The following is a 16,918-nucleotide window of genomic DNA, read 5'->3' as shown; positions in this document are numbered from 1 at the left end:
TCCATCTACCTGACAGGTGTGGCATATCAAGAAGTTGATAAAAAAAAGGGCATGATAATTACATAGGTGCACCTTGTGCTGGGGATAATAAAAGGCCACTAAAATGTGCAGTTTTGTCACACAACACTGCCACAGATGTCTCATGTTGAGGGAGTGTGCAAATAGCATGCAGAGCAGTTGGCAGAGAATTTAATGTTAATTCCTCTACCATAAGCTGCCACCAACGTCATTTTAGAGAATTTGGCTGTACCTCCAACCGGCCTCACAACCGCAGACCACGAGTAACCACGCCAGCCCAGGACCTCCATATCCGGCTTCTTCACCTGCGGGATGGTCTCAGACCAGCCACCCGACAGCTGATAAAACTGAAGAGTATTTCTGTCTGTAATAAACCTCTTTTCAGGGGAAAAACTCACTCTGACTGGCTGGGCCTGGCTCCCCAGTTGGTGGGCCTGGCCCCCAAGTGGGTGAGCCTATGCCCTCCCAGGCCCATCCAGGGCCTAATGAATTCATTTAAATTGACTGATTTCCTTATAAGAACTGTAACTCAGTAAAATCATTGAAATTGTTGCATGTTGCGTTTATAATTTTGTTCAGTATAGATAAAGTTGAATGGCTTGGAAGGGGTTTTATTTATTATTTAAAAAATGGGGGGGGGGGGGTAGAAGTTAGTCGGGATTCATTATTATTATTATATTTTGTATTATTTTATTTATTATTTAAAAAAAATCTTAGTAGTATAGAATTAGGCAGACCAGCACAGTAGGTGGCGGCATGCACCTTAAATGTTTGTTTGCGGACCGCCAGTATATCATAGAAGAAGAATAAGCTTTCTAGCCGAGTAGATAAACAAACTTATTATTAGGTTTGTATAGCGATTAATGGAGATTTAATTAACTACCATATACAACTCAATTAGTTCTCGTTTCGTTATATTCAAATAATCAGTGTTCGCATCACTGTTTCCCTGAAGAGTAGTAGCGCATGTTGGAGATAACCAACGTTAGCTAACTATCTCAATATGGAGAGAACGCGGGAGCAACATGGCATGCAATGGTCGCAGGGTTAGCTAGTCAACTTACTTGGTTTCAAAGGTAAGTTCGATAGCTATTTACGTACTAGCTGGAAGTGCTATCATAATTTAACTTCATATTAACACGACAAACCACGTTGAGTTGTAACGTTAGCAAGGTAACGTTAAAACATTCATCCACAATCATTCAAGTTCTCCAGGTAACGTTATTTACGTTACATTAGTGAGTTAGCAAGTAGTTAACGTTAGCATAGTAACATTATGCCATATAGCAAAGATTTTCATTTTGTACATTCGCTAGTTACTACACACAGCATTTAACTTACCAGTCATTCTAGCTTAAATATCTTTAATGTGGGATACTGCAATACCTGCCAGCTGTGTGATGACATTTTGTGGTCCATACAATCTGGAATTTCTTGTCAATTCGTTTGCTAGGCCTATATTAAACCAATAGTCTTTACACTGGTACTGAACTGTGTATGTTTCATGGCATTTCTCTTCCAGTTTGGTAGCAAAAGACATCTATCAGGCTGTAAGAAATTTGGAATTTTGTGACCAGGGATCGAGAATTTGAGACAAGTTCGACTGCAATCAGATCCACGCGTCGTCATGGCTTGGGCTCTGAAGTTGCCACTCACTGATGAGGTGATTGAATCAGGTCTGGTCCACGACTTTGATGCCAGTCTTTCTGGCATTGGACAAGAGCTTGGAGCTGGGGCGTACAGTATGAGGTATGAATTATAATTGAATAATAATTTCATCTATTGAAATGTTAATGTCAAGACTTTGTACTTTTACATAGAAAATCAGTATCTGTCAGTGAAAAAAATATATACTGTTTTAACTATTCAAGAGTAGGCCCTATCATCTGTATCAGTTAGCCTATAATGAGTTGGTGGCCGTCGCTCTCTAGTAATTTGTCCTTTTGCATGGTGCTGTTTTAAATGTTAGGAGTGTGTGTTTTCAGTTCAGAGAGAGCGTCGGCCAAAGAACCTATGAATAGTGAAGCTGTAAAGTAGTTTGTTATGGAACGCATACCTCAAGTGGAAACGGCCTTCTAAATCTAGGCTACTGTTTACTTTCAGTATATTCCATTCTAGAATGGAATGCATTTAGAATGTATCCTATTCTCAATGTTGCTAAATTGTCTCTCCCAAGCTATAGTTAACTGTTTGCTTACTATTTGTGTTTGTGGATAGGACAGCTTCTCAAAAAACTTAAACTTAAACACATCACACACCCATTTTATAGTGATTTTACAGAAAAAGCTTTTTTTTTGCCAGTAATTCACGAGTTAGCTCATTCATAGACGCTAACTACAGAGTATCTTCTGGCCGGGGGAGTTTTATTAAGAGCTGCAACGCTGCTCTAAACATTAACACGCATTGCTTGCGGGACTGTTTTGGAAACATAAGGAATGCATTTTTCATATCAGGGAGAAATAATAATAATAATAAATAAAATGTAAAAAAATTACAACACACCTTTGTGTAAACAGAAGATGGACACCATGAACATGATGTCACTGGAACATACTGTCGGTAACAGTGTTTAAACCAGTTAAAACAGTGTACAGTAAGTGTAAATTATTTTGATGTGATATGAAAGTAAAGGGCTTCATGTTGCACTCCCGAGTGGCACAGCGCTCTAAGGCACTACATATCAGTGCAAGAGGCGTTACAGCCTGGATTCGAACCAGGGACTGTAGTATCACATCTGGTCGTGATTGGGAGTCCCAAAGGGCGTCGCACAATTGGCCAAGCGTTGTCCAGGTTTGGCCGGGGTAGGTCGTCATTGTAAATAAGATTTTGTTCTTAACTGACTTGCCTAGTTAAATATATATATTTTAACGTGTTTCTAGAACCGTACTGCAATTGAGCTTCGATTCACGTTTAGATGGAGCATTTGGCTGCCAGAGCCAATTTGCCTCTAAACAGAACATGTAAGGTCCTTGGACTATAAGGTGTAACGTTAGGCTCCTTTAGTCCATTATTGTGCTAGCATAGGCCTAACCTTCCATCAGTACTCTCTTGAGGATCGTTCTTATGCCAGAAAAGAGGCCTTATTCTGTCAGAATTGGGATTTTTACTGTGTCATGAACAGTTTGTGTGTAAGGGATACATCCCTCTCTTTCTGACTGCTCTTTTGTTAGTATTGTAAGTGTTCTGTTACATGATACTAAAGTGCCTCATTGTCAGTATAATTCTTATGTTGAGAGGGAGGATGAGATACCCAGGCTGCATACCAAGGTAGTTGATTGCACAAGTTTTTACTATCGTAACTAATGAACTGTGAAGAAAGTTTGTTATAAATCACTTGTTCTTTTCCAGTGGCTTCTAGTAATAGTAATTTCATTTACATTTATTGGGTGGGTAACAGAATTTCCTCACGTTTTTAATTTGGAAAACTTTTGTAAGAGTTGAGTTGAGCTTACCTTATCAGTCTGTCTCGTATTCTGGAGGTACAAGTTCTGTTGAGTTGTTGTTTCAGACAGTTCTTGATACTATGCCAATGTCATGTGCTTGTAAAAGACCTTGGCTTGCCAGTTCATTGACCATGTTGTCTTGCGGTTCTTTCTCCAGCGACGTGCTGGCCCTCCCCATCTTTAAGCAGGAGGAGTCTAACCTGCCGCCTGACAGTGAGAACAAGATTCTTCCTTTCCAGTATGTTCTGTGTGCAGCGACCTCGCCTGCTATCAAACTGCACGATGAAACACTTACCTACCTCAACCAAGGTTAGCATCTGTCTGTTTTACATTACATGCTTTTCTTTTGAATTTGATGCCAATTTGAAAGAAATAGCCAGATTTTGTGTGTGTGTACATACATACATGCATACACAGTGCATTTGTAAAGTACTCAGACCCCTTGACTTTTTCCACATTTTGTTACTTTAAAATGGATTTAAATTGTTTTCTACACACAACACCCCACAATGAAAAAGCAAAAACAGGTTTTTATAAGTTTTTGCAAATGTATAATAAAAAAAACTACTGAAATATCACATCTACATAAGTATTCAGACCCTTTACTCAGTACTTTGTTGAAGCACCTTTGGCAGTGATTACAGCCCAGAGTCTTCTTGGGTATGACGCTACAAGCTTGACACACCTGTATTTGGAGAGTTTCTCCCATTCTTCTTTGCAGATCCTCTCAAGTTCTGTCAGGTTGGATACGGAGCGTCGCTGCACAGCTATTTTCAGGTCTCACCAGAGATGACCGATCGGGTTCAAGTCCAGGCTCTGGCTGGGCCACTCAAGGACATTCAGACTTATTTATTTATTTATTTATTACCACTTTCTCTCCCCAATTTCGTGGTATCCAATTGGTAGTTTCAGTCTTGTCCCTTCGCTGCAACGGACTCGGGAGTGGCGAAGGTCGAGTTCCGTGCGTCCTCCGAAACACAAGCCAGCCAAGCCGCACTGCTTCTTGTACACAATGCCTGCTTAACCTGGAAGCCAGCCGCACCAATGTGTTGGAGGAAACACCGTACTCCTGGCGACTGTCAGCGTGCACTGCACCCGGCCCGCCCCAGGAGTTGCTAAAGTGTGATGGGACAAACCCCGGCCAAACCCTCCCCTAACCCGGATGACGCTGGGCCAAGTGTGCGCCGACACATGGGTCTCCCGGCTGCGACAGAGCCTGGACTCGAACCAGGATCTCTAGTGACACAGCTAGCACTGCGAGGCTTTGCCTTAGACCACTGCGCCACTCGAGAGGCCGACATTCAGAGACTTGTCCCGAAGGCACTCCTGCATTGTTTTGGTTGTGTACTTGGGGTCTTTGTCCTGTTGGAAGGTGAACCTTCGCTCCAGTCTGAAGTCCTGAGCGTTCTAGAGCAGGTTTTCATCAATGATCTCTCTGTACTTTGCTCTGTTCATCTTTCCCTTGATCCTGACTAGTCTCCCAGTCCAAGTCCACAGCATGATGCATCAAACTATGAAATGACACATGGAATCATGTAGTAACCAAAAAAGGGTTAAACAAATCAAAATATATTTGATAGTCTTCGAAGTAGCCACTCTTTGCCTTGATGACAGCTTTGCACACTCTTGGCATTATCTCAACTAGCTCCATGAGGTAGTCACCTGCAATGCATTTCAATTAACAGGTGTGCCTTGTTAAAAGTTCATTTGTGGAATTTCTTTCCTTCTTAATGCGTTTGGGCTAAGCAGTTGTCTTGTGACAAGGTAGGGGTGGTATTCAGAAGATAGCCCTACTTAGTAAGAGACCAAGTCTATATTATGGCAAGAACAGCTCAAATGAGCAAAGAGAAACGTCAGTCCATCATTACTTTAAGACATGGTCAGTCAATGTGTAAAATTTCAAGAATTTTCTTCAAGTGAAGTTGCAAAAACCATCAAACGCTATGATGAAACTGGCTCTCATTAGGACCTCCACAGGAAAGGAAGTGCCAAATCAAGTTTTATTTGTCACATGCAGATGTTAATGCGAGTGTAGCGAAATGCTTGTGCTTCTAGTTCCGACAATGCAGTAATAACCAACGAGTAATCTAACCTAACAATTCCACAACTACTACCTTATACACACAAGTGTAAAGGGATAAAGAATATGTACATAAAGATATATGAACGAGTGATGGTACAGAACGGCATAGGCAAAATGCAGTAGATGGTATCGAGTACAGTATATACATATGAGATGAGTAATGTAGGGTATGTAAACATAAAAGTGCATAGTTTAAAGTGGCTAGTGATACATGTATTACATAAAGATGGCAAGATGCAGTAGATATAGAGTACAGTATATACATATACATTATATTAAGTGGCATTGTTTAAAGTGGCTAGTGATACATTTTTTATCAATTTCCATCAATTCCATTATTAAAGTGAGCTGGAGTTGAGTCAGTATGTTGGCAGCAGCCACTCGATGTTAGTGGTGGCTGTTTAACAGTCTGTGGCCTTGAGATAGAAGCTGTTTTTCAGTCTCTCGGTCCCTGCTTTGATGCACCTGTACTGACCTCGCCTTCTGGATGATAGCGGGGTGAACAGGCAGTGGCTTGGGTGGTTGTTGTCCTTGATGATCTTTATGGCCTTCCTGTGACATCGGCTGGTGTAGGTGTCCTGGAGGGCAGGTAGTTTGCCCCCAGTGATGCGTTGTGCAGACCTCACTACCCGCTGGAGAGCCTTACGGTTGTGGGCGGAGCAGTTGCCATACCAGGCGGTGATACAGCCCGACAGGATGCTCTCGATTGTGCATCTGTAGAAGTTTGTGAGTGCTTTTGGTGACAAGCCAAATTTCTTCAGCCTCCTGAGGTTGAAGAAGGCGCAGCAGCGCCTCTTCACAACGCTGTCTGTGTGGGTGGACCAATTCAGTTTGTCCGTGATGTGTACGCCGAGGAACTTAAAACTTACTACCCTCTCCACTACTGTCCCGTCGATGTGGATAGGGGGGTGCTCCCTCTGCTGTTTCCTGAAGTCCACAATCATCTCCTTTGTTTTGTTGACGTTGAGTGTGAGGTTATTTTCTGACACCACACTCCGAGGGCCCTCACCTCCTCCCTGTAGGCCGTCTCGTCGTTGTTGGTAATCAAGCCTACCACTGTAGTGTCGTCCGCAAACTTGATGATTGAGTTGGAGGCGTGCATGGCCACGCAGTCATGGGTGAACAGGGAGTACAGGAGAGGGCTGAAAACGCACCCTTGTGGGGCCCCAGTGTTGAAGATCAGCGGGGTGGAGATGTTGTTACCTACCCTCACCACCTGGGGGCGGCCCGTCAGGAAGTCCAGTACCCAGTTGCACAGGGCGGCGTCGAGACCCAGGGTCTCGAGCTTGATGACAATGATCTCGAGCTCGAGCTTGATGACAATGATCCAGGTTTTTACCAGCCCTGGTTGTGCAATCAATATGCTGATAGAATTTAGGGAGTCTTGTTTTCAGATTAGCCTTGTTAAAATCCCCAGCTACAATGAATGCAGCCTCAGGATATGTGCTTTCCAGTTTACATAGAGTCAAATGAAGTTCGTTCAGGGCCATCGATGTGTCTGCTTGGGGGGGAATATATACGGCTGTGATTATAATCGAAGAGTTACCACTGATGCATAGGACAAGTTCATTAGAGTTACCAGGCTCGGAAATTGCAGCCTAAATAAATAATAATATGGACTTTGTGTTTTTATATAAATAAATAAATATCTCTTTCTTACACATACACTCAGTGCCCTCAAAGTTGTCATATCCCTTGACTTATTCTACATTTTGTTGTAACAGCCTGATTTTTTTTTTTTATTGAATGTATTTTTTCCCCTAACCCATCTACACACACACAATACCCCATAATGCCAAAGTGAATACATGTTTTTAGAAATGTTTGCAAATTTATTGAAACTTATATACAGAAATTTCACATTTATGTAAGTGTTCACACCCCTTAAGTCAATACATGTTATAATCACCTATGGCGGCGATTACAGCTGGTAGTCTTTGTGAGTAAGTTGCTTAGAGCTTTGCACACCTGCATTGTACAATATTTGCACATTTATTATTTTAAAAATTCTTCAAGCTCTGAAGTTGGTTGTTAATCATTGCTTGACAGCCATTTAAGTCTTGCCATTTAGATTTTCAAGCCAATTTAAGTCAAAACCGTAACTAGGCTACTCAGGAACATTCCATATTGTCTCGTAAGAAACCCATGTATATTTAGCCATGTGTTTTAGGTTATTGTCCTGCTGAAAGGTGAATTTGTCTCCCAGTGTGTTGGAAAGCAGTCAGCTAGGATTTTCCCTGTGCTTAGCTCTATTTTGTTTATTTTTATCCTAAAAAAGTCCCTAGTTCTTGCTGATGACAAGCATACCCATAACATGATGCAGCCACATGCTTGAAAATATAAAGAGTGGTACTCAGTGATATGTTGGATTCTCAGGACATAAAGTTAATTTTGACATTGTTTGCAGTTTTACTTTCGTGCCTTTTTGCAAATATGTTTTTGTTCTGTACAGTCTACTTTTCACTCTGTCATTTGGTTAGTATTGTGGAGTAACTACAATGTTGATCCATCCTCAGTTTTCTCCTATCACAGCCATTAAAACCCTGTAACTGCTTCAAAGGCCTCATTGGTCTGCACGGTTTCCTTCCTCTCTGGGAACGGAGTTAGGAAGGACGCCTGTGTCCTTGTAGTTACTGGGTATGTCGATACACTTTGGATGGTGTAACTTCACCATGCTCAAAGGGATATCCAATGTTTGCTTTTTTCCTTTTTTTTTACCACCCTTTTTACCACCCTTTGCGAGGCATTGGAAAATTTCCCTGGTCTTTGTTGTTGAATCTGTGTTTGAAATTCACTGCTCGACTGAGAGACCTTACAATTATCTGTATGTATGGGGTACAGAGATGAGGTAGTCATGAAAAAAATCCTGTTAAAACTTATTGCACACAGAGTGAGTCAATGCAACTTATGTGACTTGTTAGGCACATTTTTACTCCGGAACATATTTAGGCTTGCCATAACAAAGGGGCTGATTACTTATTTACTCAGGACATTTCAGCTTTTCACTTTAAAACATTTGTAAAAATGTCTAAACATAATTCCACTTTGACATTTATGTGATATTGTGTGTAGGCCAGTGACAAAAAAATCAAAATTGGATCAATTTTAAGCTGTAAAACAACAAAATGTGGGATGTCAAGGGGTGTGAATACTTTCTGAAGGCACTGTGTGTGTTCCATCTATCTAAAGATTCTGTTTCGATTTCAGGACAGTCTTATGAAATTCGAATGCTTGACAATCGGAAATTGGGTGAACTCCCAGAAATCACTGGCAAAATGGTGAAGGTAAGATGAACAAGAACCCTGAGTCGTGAGTAAGTGATTGCATGGGTCTGTTCCAATGAGAATGTCCCATGTGGTCTATCAGTCATGTAGGTACTTCCTAGTTCCTCAGTGCCGTTTTCTGTGTGCCCACAGAGCATCATCCGCGTGGTCTTCCATGACCGGCGTCTTCAGTACACAGAGCACCAGCAGCTGGAGGGCTGGCGCTGGAACAGGCCTGGAGACCGCATCCTCGACCTGGGTAAGCTGTCTGTCCGTCATGGGTGGTGGCCTACTCTGGGTGAAGAAGGATAGGAGGGTGCTGCTTTTAAGACTTTAGCTGCTGTGGCACTGACATGGTTTCAAATAACACTGAGTTGTTTCTTCAGTGAAATAAATGATGGTTGACAACAGGCTGTATAACATAAAGACTGAGTGCTCACACAATCCTTCTGATAACTTGTCTCGTGTTGCTCCATTGTAGATATCCCCATGTCAGTTGGCATGGTCGATCCCAGGGCTAACCCTACTCAGCTTAACACTGTGGAGTTCCTGTGGGACCCTTCAAAAAGAACCTCGGTTTTTATCCAGGTAGCATGATAAACACAACCACATGGTTGTTTTCATAATGCTGGTCCTAGCTTATCTTCTAACGTCAGTCCAAGACTATCTGAATGGAGTGGAAGCAAATGGGTTTTCAAGCCAAATGGAGCTCTCACCATGTTTGTACTGAATTAAACTAATAGTTTTGTCCTAATATGACAACTTTAGCAAAATCCTTCTGTTTTCAAATAGGCATGCTGATTCCTTGTTTTAGGTTCACTGCATCAGCACAGAGTTCACTATGCGGAAGCACGGGGGAGAGAAGGGCGTGCCTTTCCGCATCCAGATCGACACTTTCAAAGAGAATGATGGCGAAGAGTATACAGAGCACTTGCATTCTGCCAGCTGTCAGGTCAAAGTCTTCAAGGTGAGAAGAAAGTCTGACCAAAGACATTTACTGTTGCCATAAAGCGTCATTTGATCCTGATCACGGTACTGTCCATTATAAACAACTTTACCTCACCTGTGGCAGCCTAAAGGTGCAGACAGGAAGCAGAAGACAGACCGAGAGAAGATGGAAAAGAGGGCGCCTCAGGAGAAGGAGAAATACCAGCCCTCGTATGAAACCACCATCCTAACAGAGGTTAGAGTCAGTGTATTGAGTGAATGGGATGGAGGAAAATGTTGGATATGGAGAGGAAGATGTGGTAGCAGTCAGTATGAAGTCTAAGGAATGAAGAAACATGAGCAAAATGATGCATCCTTTTAATTATTTGTGTCAGTAATATCATAATGCATAGAAATTCTGTACACAGGATTTCTTCATGAAGTAATAACTTGCATCTGGAATGCTGGATTATGTGAAGAGCCTAGGTCCCTCCCTACTAGAATAACAGAAATGTTCTCTTGCAGTGCTCTCCCTGGCCAGAGGTCACCTATGTAAATAACTCTCCATCGCCTGGCTTCAACAGCTCACACAACAGTTTTCCAGTGGCAGAGGGGTAGGTATCAGGACATAAACATGCAGCCTGCACTGAACCACACTGCTTGCGTTACAAATTGTTTATTTTGTTTGATATGTACATTTATAAAAGATTATGTGGGGATGCAATGTAATGTCTAATACCTCTGTTCTTTGGGAATGTCTGTCTATTTTCCTTCTATTCCCAGAATGTACATCTCAACCTTTTCATGTTCCTTTTCTCTGTCCCTCCCAGCAATGGATCCCCCAGTCACCAGCCAGAGCTAGTTGTTCAGGTAGCAGATGTAAGTGCCTGTGTCCCTTCCCTTTGTGTGTCCAAAACCCACCTATGGGTCACAATCTCCTGCACCATCCCTTCCCATGTCACCAACCCCCACATCTACATGTTTAAAGTCCAGCTTTTTTCACATAACTGAAGTTGGCACATTGTGGTCATGCTTTAAGTTCACATTTTGCCTTTTGCTTTTGGCAGCAGCACTAGTGAAATACTGTAGGAAATTGTCAGTAGTGGGCTATTTAAACTGAAGTGTAAGAATGACGGCTGAGGAGACTGGCTATGTAACTTTGCAATCAGTACGTTATTTTATTTTCAAAGCAGCACGACTTTACATCTTGTTTTCACATGATAGATGTCAGTTTTTTTTACCCGTTCTCCATTGATCACATTTGCATGTAGTCGAATATATTTACCAAAATAATGAATATGTCAAAACTGTTTTGTACTTTGCTGAAATGGTTTTCTGTCTGGAAATGATTTGCAACAGTTGGGAAAAGGAAAGGCTATGCATTGATAAATCTCAGATTTGGTTTAGAATACCTGACTAATTTTATAAGAACCTGCAGAATGAGAAATGTAATGGGAAAAAAACTAAAATGTGGATACGTCCCTTTGCTTTCAACAGTTTTATTAATTTGTGCGAACATTGAATTAGTGCAGTGCTTATATTGAATTGTTCTTCTCTTGTGACTCCCTCTGTTTTCCCATTTATGGATACATAGAACCAAGCCAGTTATTAATACATGGGTAAAACATGCCCTTTGTTTTTGGGTCCATCAAAGCAACCATTTAACTACTGTAGTAGACTGTCCTCCATAAAGAATCTGTTGTATCACGTGCATCCCCAATGATTTAATATGGTTGATGGATGGAAACAGACCTTGAAATGAGCCTAGATAGCCATGTCCGTGCACCTGTCAGTTCAGTTTTATAAAGGGTGTGTACACCTTTTCTCCCTTCTTTCTCCTGCATTATTATCCAATATAGATTGAAAGCTGTCTGACTGATACAATTGTAAGTTTCCAACCTTTTCTAAACGTCTGACTCTGATTTAAGATGCAGACTTCACGGTTTAGACCGACTCAAACAGAATGTGCAATATTCACTAATAATATATCTTTAAACGATTGATTGCACTTATTAACCCTATTACTTGCCATCTGATAATGATAAGTATGTATCCAGTTGTTTTGGGTAGTTTGTAATCATTTGTAGGCAGCAACATCTGTCTTAACTCTCCCAAAGGCCTGCTTGAATTTTTTACATGAAAAAAAGGTGCAGTTTGTGTCGAATGACACTAATATTTGCCTGAGTGCCAGTCTGTTTGTGCCATCATGCAACCTCCTTGTCATGCCAATCATTGGCAATAGAGTTGGCCAGAGCACAAACAGATCTGGAACCAGCCTGCTGTAATACTCCCATTACTTGTACCAGCATTTATTACAATGCTTCTACATGATGTACGTAATAGTCATGTAACTATTGCATTTCAAACGCCGAGTGTGTGTATATAGCAATAGGATGTAAAGTGCATTTGGAAAGTATTCAGACCCCTTCACTTTTTCCACATTTTGTTACGTTACAGCCTTATTAAAAAAATAAAAATCCCTCAACAATCTACACATAATATGTTGGAACTCCTTCAAGACTGTTGGTAAAGCATTCCAGGTGAAGCTGGTTGAAATAATGCCAAGAGTGTGCAAAGGGTGGCTACTTTGAAGAATTTCAAATATAAAATATATTTTGATTTGTTTAACACTTTGTTTTTGGTTATTACATGATTCCATATATGTTATTTCATAGTTTTGATGTATTCACTATTCTATAATATAGAAAATAGTACAAATAAAGAAACCCTGGAATGAGGTGTGTCAAATTTTGACTGGTACTCTATGTAAATAAGGTATTTCAGTTTTGCTTTTAAATTTGCAAACATTTCTAAAAACCAGTTTTTCACTTTGTCGTTGTGGGGTATTGTGTGTGTGGTTTTTCTTTTAGAGTAAAGCTGTAACATAAACGTTAAGGGGTCTGAATACTTTCTGAATACACTGTATTTTGACAACGTTGCTGTTTGCAAAATATCACTCCTTGTATTTTACCCCCATTTTATAGACAGAAATACATGAGCAAAGTTTTTGGGGGATTGGGGAGGTTTTGAAATATGACGATACAATTTTTTAAATTGAGACATTCTGCTTTACAGTTGCCATCCCATCTACTTACAAGAGACGGTGAAAGTATCCATCAGGTATATATGAATTTATTTTGATGGTTTCTAGTTTGAATGTCGTTTTTTGGCTTTAGAAGCAAACGTGAGATACAGGTAACTGTCAAAATGAAGGAACAGTGTCTGAATAGGCCGTTAGGCCACCACGTGCCAGAACAGCTTCAATGCAGCTTGGCATAGTTTCTACAAGTGTCTGGAACTCTATTGGAGGGAACTTTCATCATGTTTCGTTGATGGTGGTGGAAAACGCTGTCTCGGGCACCGCTCCTGAATCTCTCATAAGTGTTCAATTGGGTGGAGATCTGGTGACCTGAGACACACACACACACACCCTTTAAACCCCTTATGTTCCTTTGAGACACCTCTTTCAAAGTGAGATCTCTTCTAGACATGGTAGCCAAAATAATGGACATCTGGGCATTTTTTATACATCACCCTAAGCATGATGGGATGTTAATTGCATAATTAACTCAGGAGCCACACCTGTGTGGAAGCATCTGCTTTCAATATACTTTCTATCCTTCATTTACTCACGTTTCCTGTATTTTGGCAGTTACTTGTACATTGCATGTCTTCTCTGACCAGGCTCCCAGCATAAATGTTTGCGTGTGTGTAGAACAACCAAGACCAAAACTATTTATTTATGTGTGCAGATGTGGATGACTGCTACCGTGGTCTACGGTAATTTTTGTGCGTACTGTAAACCCCTTAGAACACAATTTGAATCTACTCTGACATTGTAATGGGTCTGTATTCCTCCATGTAACATGTTCTGGGATGGGTTAGCTCAGATAAACTGCTCATACCTGGCTGTATACATCTGACCTTACAGTGGAATTGATTGTTTTTAGAAGTGTACAATCCAGAAGTGAATTAACATTTGGATTGCGTTTGTTCCACCTGTCTCTCTCTTTTGGAACAAACAGAACCTGTTACCCACGGCAACACCACAGGATGCACAGCAGTGGCTCCATAGAAACCGCTTTTCACCGTTCTGTCGGCTTTTCACTAATTTCTCAGGTAAGAAGGTATATATATTCTCAACATATATATATATATATATATATGTTGAGAATATAAATGTTATATATATATATATATATTGCAGTGAATTTATATTCTCAACATTGTCATGTTGTGGAAGTCAGTCTAAAAGTAGGCTGATTTGTTCCAGGAGCTGATCTGTTGAAGCTGACCAGGGAAGATGTCATTCAGATATGTGGGCCAGCAGATGGTATTAGGCTCTTCAACGCGTTGAAAGGACGGTTAGTCTTCTTTCTTATCACTACTTCCATATTGCAGCATTCAAATGCCTATTGAATTTTATCAAAAAAATTTTTTAAGTGAGAAGTTTGTCAGCTTATTTCGGTGTGTGTGCAGGGTGTTACGTCCCAGGCTGACGGTGTATGTGTGCCAGGAGTCCCAGCAGGCTCGGGAACAGCAGCAGAAACACGAGAACGGAGACGCAGCTAGCAGCACTTTTTTCGGTATGTGTTCTGTGTTCTACTCTGAATATACCAAATATTAAGAACACCTTAATATTGAGTTGCACCCCCCCCTTTGCCTTTAGAACAGCCTCAATTCGTCAGGGCATAGGTATCGAAAGTGTTCCACAGAGATGCTGGCCTATGTTGACTCCAATGCTTCCCACAGTTGTCAAGTTGGCTGGATGTCCTTTGGGGGGGTAGACCTTACTTGATACACACATGGGAAACTGAGCGTGAAAAACCCAGCAGTGTTGCAGTTCTTGACACAAATTGGTGTGCCTGGCACCTACTACTGTACCCCGTTCAAAGGCACTTAAATTTTTTTCTTGCCCATTCACCCTTTGAATGGTACACATACAACATCCATGTCTCAAGGCTTAAAAATCCTTCTTTAACCTGTCTTCTCCCCTTCATCTACACTGATTTTTGAAGTGTACATTAATAAGGGATCATAGCTTTCACCTGGATTCACCTGGTTAGTCTGTCATGGAAAGAGCAGGTGTTCTTAATGTTTTGTATACTCAGTGTATAAAGCATTCATAACGCATGCTTACCTACTTGCTGATGGCGGTGCAAAGCATCATATGGCATAATGATAGCTCTCTGTTTGTTACGGCATACCACACTGTTTCATGTTTTACTAGTGGTATGTACAGGATACACATGGTATACACCGTCCAACGAAATACTTACTTGCAGGTTCCTTCTCGACAATGCAACAACAATAAGAAATAATATAAGAATATGAACATAAAGTAAATGGCAGAAGAATAGAATAAACATTTTAGCATAAGTTTTAATACAGGAAGGCACTATTTATAGTCCAATATTTACACATGAATTGGGGGGCAAGGTGCTACGACAATTATTGATAATGTATTCCTGTACACGTCTGTTGTCTTCTGCAGTGTACCATGCCATCTACCTGGAGGACTTGACAGCAGTTGAGCTGACAGAGAAGATCGCTCAGCTCTTCAACATCTCACCCAGACAGATCAGTCAGATCTTTAAACAGGGACCCACTGGTATACATGTCCTGGTCAGTGACGAGGTAAGGCTGTCTTTAGTCTACCTTTTGTGTTGTCTGAAAAGGCACCCTATTCCTATGTTGTGCCCTAGTTTTGCTCAGAGTCCCAAAAGGGGTGCGCTACACAATAGGGTCTGATTTTAGACGCAGCCTTTGTCTCTGGCTCAGTCTGCCTTAAGGCTGTCCTAATGTATACAACGTTATTGGCCTCTAAGACGGAATCTCTCGTTTCTCACAGATGATTCAAAACTTCCAGGATGAAGTATGTTTTGTTTTGGATACAATGAAAGGTGAGTGCCATCCAGTTGTTTTCTTTTACCACAAATATTGGAGGGTGGAGAAGTGTCTGTGGTAGCTACGCTTGTAAAATCACCCTTCATGATATAGGCGCTGTTTTTTTTAATCCTCAGCCGAGACGAACGACGGCTACCACATCATCCTGAAATGAAAACTGTCTGGGGGATTGTCTAGCCCCCGCTCTCCTGACACCCAACCCTGCCAGCCCCTCTACAGCCTCAGCCCCTGATGTACCTGGACCGTGCTGAAGATGACCCGATCGTTTCGCTCAACGATTCTCTAGAGGCTGCTCGCTACGGGGAACATTTTGACTGAAGCACCTTGCCCATCCTCGATACCTTATTGTCTTATTTTAAAGGAGTGACACTATTTGAGCTGCCATATTGATGCAACTCTCCAGTCTCCTCCCATGCTAAAAACCCTTTTTAAATGGTTGCATTTTCCTGCTTTGTTGCTCATATGTTTGAAAAAGAGAATCGACTGCTTCAGAATCAACGACTTTGCTGTCTTGTTTTTAGAATTCAGTGTTGCATGGAAAGGGATCCACAACAAGAGATGCAGAGTGCGTATGGTCTCCGGTCTCCATCTCCTCCTCCTACTAGGCTGCTGGACATCAAGGAGTCGTTTTGTGAGGACCGTGGTCATGGTTAAGTAGCTACGGCAACAAAGCTTGCACAGGATATAAAATCTTAACTAGGTTAAAGATACAAAAGGGTTCTAATATCCCATAATTCTTTGCATAAATGCGGAAGCATTCTAGACCACGGGACCAGCAATGTGAGCGAAACAATTGTAGATAATTTACTCAGCAAGCATATAGCATAACTGTTTTATTCATTTATAGGTTTTTCAAATGATCTACAGCCATTTTATTACTTGGATTTCCTGACCGCTGATCATGTCATGCCAGCAGCATACCACACTGCATACCACTGCTGGCTTGCTTCTGAAGCTAAGCAGGGTTGGTCCTGGTCAGTCCCTGGATGGGAGACCAGATGCTGCTGGAAGTGGTGTTGGAGGGCCAGTAGGAGGCACTCTTTCCTCTGGTCTAAAAAATATCCCAATGCCCCAGGGCAGTGATTGGGGACACTGCCCTGTGTAGGGTGGGACGTTTCGGATGGGACTTTAAAATGGGTGTCCTGACTCTCTCTGAGGTCATTAAAGATCCCATGGCACTTATCGTAAGAGTAGGGGTGTTAACCCTGGTGTCCTGGCTAAATTCCCAATCTGGCCCTCAAAATCACCATGGCCACCTAATAATCCCCAGTTTACAA

At 41.5% G+C, this 16,918-nt stretch overlaps 1 protein-coding gene across 2 annotated transcripts; it reads left to right on the top strand.

Annotated features, from left to right (window-relative positions):
• The first annotated feature begins 818 nt into the window (after nt 1-818).
• LOC120061108 (transcription factor CP2) lies at nt 819-16,649 on the top strand. Of its 2 annotated transcripts, none has more exons than XM_039010659.1 (17): nt 819-1,094; nt 1,596-1,767; nt 3,619-3,770; nt 8,752-8,828; nt 8,961-9,066; nt 9,289-9,395; nt 9,622-9,774; nt 9,880-9,990; nt 10,260-10,348; nt 10,565-10,613; nt 12,810-12,854; nt 13,760-13,853; nt 14,008-14,098; nt 14,214-14,320; nt 15,229-15,371; nt 15,586-15,637; nt 15,758-16,649. In XM_039010659.1, exons 2-17 carry the CDS (start codon nt 1,646-1,648, stop codon nt 15,793-15,795), a joined length of 1,536 nt encoding a protein of 511 aa, XP_038866587.1. In that variant the 5' UTR covers nt 819-1,094; nt 1,596-1,645; the 3' UTR covers nt 15,796-16,649. The 2 variants fall into 2 exon arrangements, with proteins under 2 accessions (XP_038866587.1, XP_038866586.1); XM_039010658.1 differs by having other exon boundaries at nt 1,541-1,767.
• Nucleotides 16,650-16,918: the final 269 nt, after the last annotated feature.

The sequence above is a fragment of the Salvelinus namaycush genome, chromosome 16 (genome assembly GCF_016432855.1).
Source record: "Salvelinus namaycush isolate Seneca chromosome 16, SaNama_1.0, whole genome shotgun sequence".
NCBI classification, from domain to species: Eukaryota; Metazoa; Chordata; class Actinopteri; order Salmoniformes; family Salmonidae; genus Salvelinus; species Salvelinus namaycush.
The sequence above is the reverse complement of the archived record's forward strand: the minus strand, read 5'-3'. Positions and strand labels throughout refer to the sequence as shown.